This window comes from Lynx rufus, unplaced genomic scaffold (genome assembly GCF_022079265.1).
Source record: "Lynx rufus isolate CCGP_SWC_20201006 ecotype Redwood Valley unplaced genomic scaffold, mLynRuf1.p SCAF_5, whole genome shotgun sequence".
NCBI classification, from domain to species: Eukaryota; Metazoa; Chordata; class Mammalia; order Carnivora; family Felidae; genus Lynx; species Lynx rufus.
In genome coordinates, this window is record NW_025814867.1 from 58,477,323 (window position 1) to 58,483,136 (window position 5,814).

At 43.7% G+C, this 5,814-nt stretch overlaps 1 protein-coding gene across 1 annotated transcript; it reads right to left on the bottom strand.

Moving 5' to 3' along the window:
* Positions 1-1,472: 1,472 nt before the first annotated feature.
* Positions 1,473-4,412, bottom strand: SLITRK3 (SLIT and NTRK like family member 3). Its single transcript, XM_047098915.1, has one exon. The coding sequence runs from the start codon at positions 4,410-4,412 to the stop codon at positions 1,473-1,475; it is 2,940 nt and encodes a 979-aa protein (XP_046954871.1).
* Between the last annotated feature and the right edge of the window lie 1,402 nt (positions 4,413-5,814).

The following is a 5,814-nucleotide window of genomic DNA, read 5'->3' on the forward strand; positions in this document are numbered from 1 at the left end:
AAAATAAAAGTGAACTATATAAATCAGATTTTTTTAAGTCCCGACTGTATCCTGGCATGTGATGGGGGTGGTGGATTATAAGAGTTATCAACATCACAGTGCATCAAACTTATTAATAAACCAGCTTTCTGTATAACAAGTAAAAGAAAGGTTCAAAAAATTGGGAGCACAAAAGGCACGGCATAGCTGTGGTTTCAGGTCCAAGCTTGGTGTCCTCTATATATAATGTATTATATTTTTCAAAAACTCTTTATTAGGAAAGCTATACCAGACGCATAATCACTATACAATGATTAAACATTACCTTTACAATTTATAATCACTGAAATTACAGAATAAATATATGCACATTTCTTTTGAATCTTTGTGTGTGAGAGAAAACATTAAAAGTGCTTCCTACAAAGCTGTTAGTGATATATACCCAGTTGCTTTTTTATTTTTTTAATATTATATATATATTTATATATATATAAGAAAGTGCAGATGGTCTCCAAAAACTCTTGGCATCAGGATGAAGTGTCACAAAGAGGGTGCTCATCCCTAGGTATGTGCCTCTGGCTGTTAAACCAGGCCTCCACTTCGTTAGGATCCAACCTAGAATATGACCTTTCCCAGGGTGGTAGGCGAGAGCTGTACACTAGGGGTGAAGGGAAGGTGAAGCTATGAAGAGGAGAGGAATGGATCAAACCCGAAATAATTAGATAGTGTTAAAAGGGAATGGGGTGTGTATGTTTGTGTGTGTTTTGTGTGTGTGTGTGTGTGTGTGTGTGCGCGCGCGTGTGTATGCATGTGCAGGTTTATATGTCTGCATGTGTGTGTACCTGTACCAGAAGGAAGAGGCTGCAGGTTTAGGGACCTAATGGTGTGCAGCGATTGGTGATTTGCATGTGGGTATGTGTGTGACAGAAAAAAGAGTGGGTGAGAACATTCAAGCAAGACCCGCCCCCTCCCTCCCCGTCTTGCAGTTTCCAGGCATGCAGCAAACTGCATTGTTAATACATGTACAGAATCTGTGCCATGATGGGAAGAGGAAAGAAAGCCACAAATGTCAATTTGTTTTCCCCCCTCCCTGTCAAACGAAACTACAACTAAAAAAAATTACTGAAAATAAAAAGACACGTTGAATTTTACTTAATTAGGATCAATACAACGATCCCCAATATACCTTATACATGGCACAGTCAAAGTCTCAAGTTTCAGTATAAAAAAATAATGATAACATTTGCTGGCAAAAGTCTGCGAAGGCACTTCATTGATTAATGATCTGAGTATGGCCCTTCCTCCAAATCACATCTGAGAGGGGAGAGCATACATCTGTATTTTCTAGTTATCATGCGGTTTCAGTCCTGTTCAGGGCAGGGAAGTTTGTGAGAATGGAGTTATTGGGACAAGTGTAAAGGTGGCAAGGGGTATTTCTTTTATTTTCCTTTTCTTTTGAAAAAAAAAAGCACTAATTTATTTTTCTTTTTTCGTTAGAACCTGTATGTTGTCTTCTCCAGGACTTCGAGGTAATCCGGCTTGGTTTGAAGTTTGGCCCTTAACTCGAGGTAATCACTTTTTTGGGTTTGGTGGTCTGTGAAGCCCTTTCCAGCCGAGAAGAGAAGGGTTTCTTTGAGCCTGGCGTCCTGCTGTAAGTCTGGATATTGCATGCCAGGAGGGTGGACGTGCAGTTCCTTTAATTTGGGCACTGTGCCATAGAGACAATCCACGAATCCCACTGTGCAGGGGGCTGGCTGTGGCCTCTCTCGGTCTAGGAGCATACTTCCACCGCCACAGCCTCCCCCAGGAGGAAACAGCACCACCCCACCATTCTTCTCATGGTGGCGGAACCCAGCCAAGTCTCCCCCAGTTCCCGCAACTACCCCAGAAACCCCACCAACTGCTGGGTGGTGAGGGTGAGGGTGATGATGATTCACCGTCACTATGGTGTTGAGCTGGGAGCTGGACACTGCCAGGGCCCACTCCTTTTCTTTTTCCAGCAAGGTCCGGTAGTTGCTGTGGTTCTCCTTGGGTGTCTCCGCAAACTGCTCACTTCCTAGGAGAACCTCACCTACTCCTGGTGGCTGTGTCCCAGGACCCCCTCGTTCTGCACTCCCTGACTCCTGGACTGATGAAACAGCCACCTCCTCCTCCTCACGAGGCTTATAGATGGGGTTGTTGCACATTTGGGTCACTGGGTGGGGGATGTACTCATATACGTGGCCCACAGGAGGGGCCTTCTCTGGGGACGAAATAGTCGCTCGGCCCCCACCTCCACTTCCACCTCCACCACCCCCACCATCCTCAAACAGCCGGTGGCATTGCATCTGGATGCCGGTAAGGTCCACCCCTTCTTGTCGCTTGCTCCTAAAGGGCAGCTTCTTCCGGCGCCGTCGGAGCACGTAGGCAAAGAGGCCTGCAGCAACAAAGACTGCTGAAAAGAAAAGAACCAGCAGGCTGAGAATCAACACAGAAAGTGGCACAGGGCCCCCGGGGGGAGAGAACTCATAAGGTGATGCACTCGTTGGCCCCCCAGCAAGGTGAGACTCTCCAGGCTGGGCTGGGGATGCTCCAGCTGGTGGGACGTGCAGCATCTCTGGGCAGAGAACTTCCAGCTCAATGGTGCGCACATCGCGGTGGGTGAGGTTCTCAGGGCTCCTGCAAAGCACATCACCCACCACGCTGACTGAGCTGATGGTTTCAATCCACTGTTTGAAGGGGACCAGGTCACAGGTACAGTCCCAAGGATTCTCATTGAGGTCTATCTGGACAATGGCATTCAAGTGTTCTAGGACGCCAGCCACAGGAAGGTAGAGGAAGTAGTTCTTTCTCAGGTTGAGCCGGGCCAGGGATGTGCCTGCAAAGGCATCTGTCGGGAGGGTCCTCAGCAAGTTATTGTTGAGGAATAGCAGCTTCAAGTTGGGCATGAGGCTGAAGGCTGCAGGCTGGATTTCTCGGATGACATTGAACTCAAAGTACAAGTAGTGCAAACTCTGTAGTCCTCGGAACATGCCTGGTGTCAGCTTCTCAATATCGTTGCCATTGAGAAAGAGGCTCTTTAGGTTGGGCAGGTTGATGAAAGCCCCATCCTGGACATAAGAAATACGGTTGTTCCCCAGATGCAAGAGATCCAAGGAGGAGAAATTCCAAAAATCAGAACGGTATATTTTCTGAATCAGATTGCTACTCAGGTAAAGTTTCTTGGCATTCAATGGCCTTGGAAGAAGTTCAGAAATGTTATTAAATCCTCGCTCTTTGCAGTTGACAGTCAAGCCAAGGTCGTTGATGTGCAAATTACAGGTACACCCAGTAGGACATATAATGGGAATGGGTGGTCTGGTCTGGTAAGGAGCAATGGGAGGTTGGTTTGGACCAGGGTATAAAGCTTGGGATGTAGAGGGTGGCCTTGGTGTTCGGGGCTGTTTGGTGGGCTTGGGCTGTTTATTTGAGGACTTGTATTCAACAGAAGAAGCAGTGAAATGGACAGAGGACAACATTGAGGAAGGCTTAGTCGGCCATGCATTCTCCTTGCTTGATGACAAGTGGGGAATCCCCAAACTAGCCTCCACCTCAGAGTCGGACAACAAGGGGCAGAGTTCTGTCTTCCTGATTTCTCGCAGATCCTTTCCATGGAAATGGAAGGGGGTCTCACAGGTGATGTCTCCCACCAGGGCGGTGTAAGGAATGCGTTCCAGCCAACTCTTTAGCTGCACAATCTCACATGTACAGTTCCAGGGATTTTCTTCCAGCTGGAGCTCCATCAGGCTTCTGCCAATGTGGTCTAGCATTCCTCGGTAAAAAAGAACCTTTAACCTATTTCCACGTAGGTCCAGATGGGTTAAGGAGACAGCCTTAAATAAATTGGTTGGAAGCATGGGGATGAGATTATCATTTAAAATCAGAACTCTCAATTTACTTAGGTTCCGAAATGCCCCACTCTCAATACGTTTAATGACATTGTAATCTGCCTGCAGATATTCCAGACTTTCCAAGCCAAGGAACGTGTCATTTCTGAAGATGTCTAGTTTGTTCTCATGTAGATATAACCTCTTTAAGATCTTAAGACCATTGAAGGCTCCTGATTGAATGTCCTGCAATGCATTGTTCCCAAGGTTAATGGACACAGCGTTATTCAAATGAAGAAAACTGTTGGTGTACAATTTCCTCATTGAATTCCTTTGCAGATACAGTTTAAAAGGTCTTGACCAGAACTCAGTAATCTGACTAATATTTGTAAATCCTTTACTGTCACAATGTATATGAAAGAGGCTTTCTTTAACTTCACAGTAGCATGGATCAAAACAGGGCTCATCTATTTCCTCTGAGTCCTCTATCAGGGGAATTGGGGTAGTCCATCCTAGAGCAATTGTGCTTAGAAGAATTATCCACAACATCCTCCCTCTGTGAAGCATCTCAGCTATGGAAGATTTCATCGTTCGTAGTTGATTACAAAACTGCAACAGAAATAAAGATGCAGATTTTAGCCTTTACTCGTATGCACTATTCTAATTGACTCCTACATTTGGAGCTTTTTAAGAGTAATACAAAACTTTAGTAATTGTCGAACTGGCACTCGAAATGATCTATCAACCTGCTTAATATGTCCTGTATTTACACTTGGGTGACTCTGAAATATTGTGCCATGCAATGCATTTTTCCTGAACCAAGCCATACTTGGTAAAGAGCATATCATACAAACAACAGCAGCCTTCATTGCCTCCTATAGCAATCAAGGGACTGGTATACAGGGATGTCTTTTAGATATAGGCAGATTCAGTAATAATGGCAGTAATTTGGCCATTACACCTGTTTGCCTGTTAAAATTCGCCTTGATTTCAGAGGTGCCCATTATAGAACTGATTGGGATTCTGACAGGAAATAAGTATTCTTTAAACTATAGGCTTCTACTCATAAAAAGCCATGGCATACCACAAATTTATTAGATTAGAGTGTGATGAAGTATGAGCTCATTGCCCAGTATCAGATGTTGAGATGTATACGATGTTGGGTATCTCTGGAAAACTTAAGATTTCTCTTCAGAGATGATCACAGTGTACTTAATTATAGTGTATGCTCAGTATCACATTATCCCCCCACCCTATTTTGCCCAAGCACAGATTTTTAACATCGCCTTTAATTAAATAATTTTTACACAAGTGTATCATTTGGCTATTTAAACCCTTTAGGAGTGATTAGCCTTTCTGAAGAAAGGCCCGTGCAGTCATCAGAGTTAGAGATAATGACAGCTAAAGGATGCTGAGCCTGGGAGTGTCTGTATTAAAACACTTGCAGAGCTTAGTTTGGAATGTGTATCTGTGCCTTCAATATCAGCTGAGGAGTCCTGTGAAAAGCTGGACGGGCAGGTGGCTGGTTAGAAGACAGTTGGGTAGTTAAAGGCAAGAAAGGGTGGAAACCTCAATTCTTACCTGCTGATAATTGATCTATCACATGAAATACATTTCAAAGAAAGACATCATTCTTTTCCAATCAGAAGAAACAAATACTGTGTACTATTCTAATAATACAGAGCCTTCCTCCATGGCTCTCTTTCCTTGCCTTATATCATCAATATATGGAAATGCGTACCTAAATAAATTATATTAATGCAGTTTTATTAGATTGCCCTTTCTGAGTCACTGAAATATCAAATTGGAATAATTATTTTTAATCAAAAATAAACCCGAATTTTTAGCATATATTTTCTCTCCACACATAAGATACATACATTAAGGAAATATTTTGCCAACCCTTCGAAAACACAATGATATAATTTACAGGGAGAGTGAAAAGAATAAATCTTCACATTCAACTTGCATATAATGTACACAGCTGTAA

What these genes read in the sequence shown, in the direction of transcription:
- SLITRK3 (XM_047098915.1), bottom strand. Translation starts at nt 4,412, where the DNA reads ATGAAATCTTCCATAGCTGAGATGCTTCACAGAGGGAGGATGTTGTGG.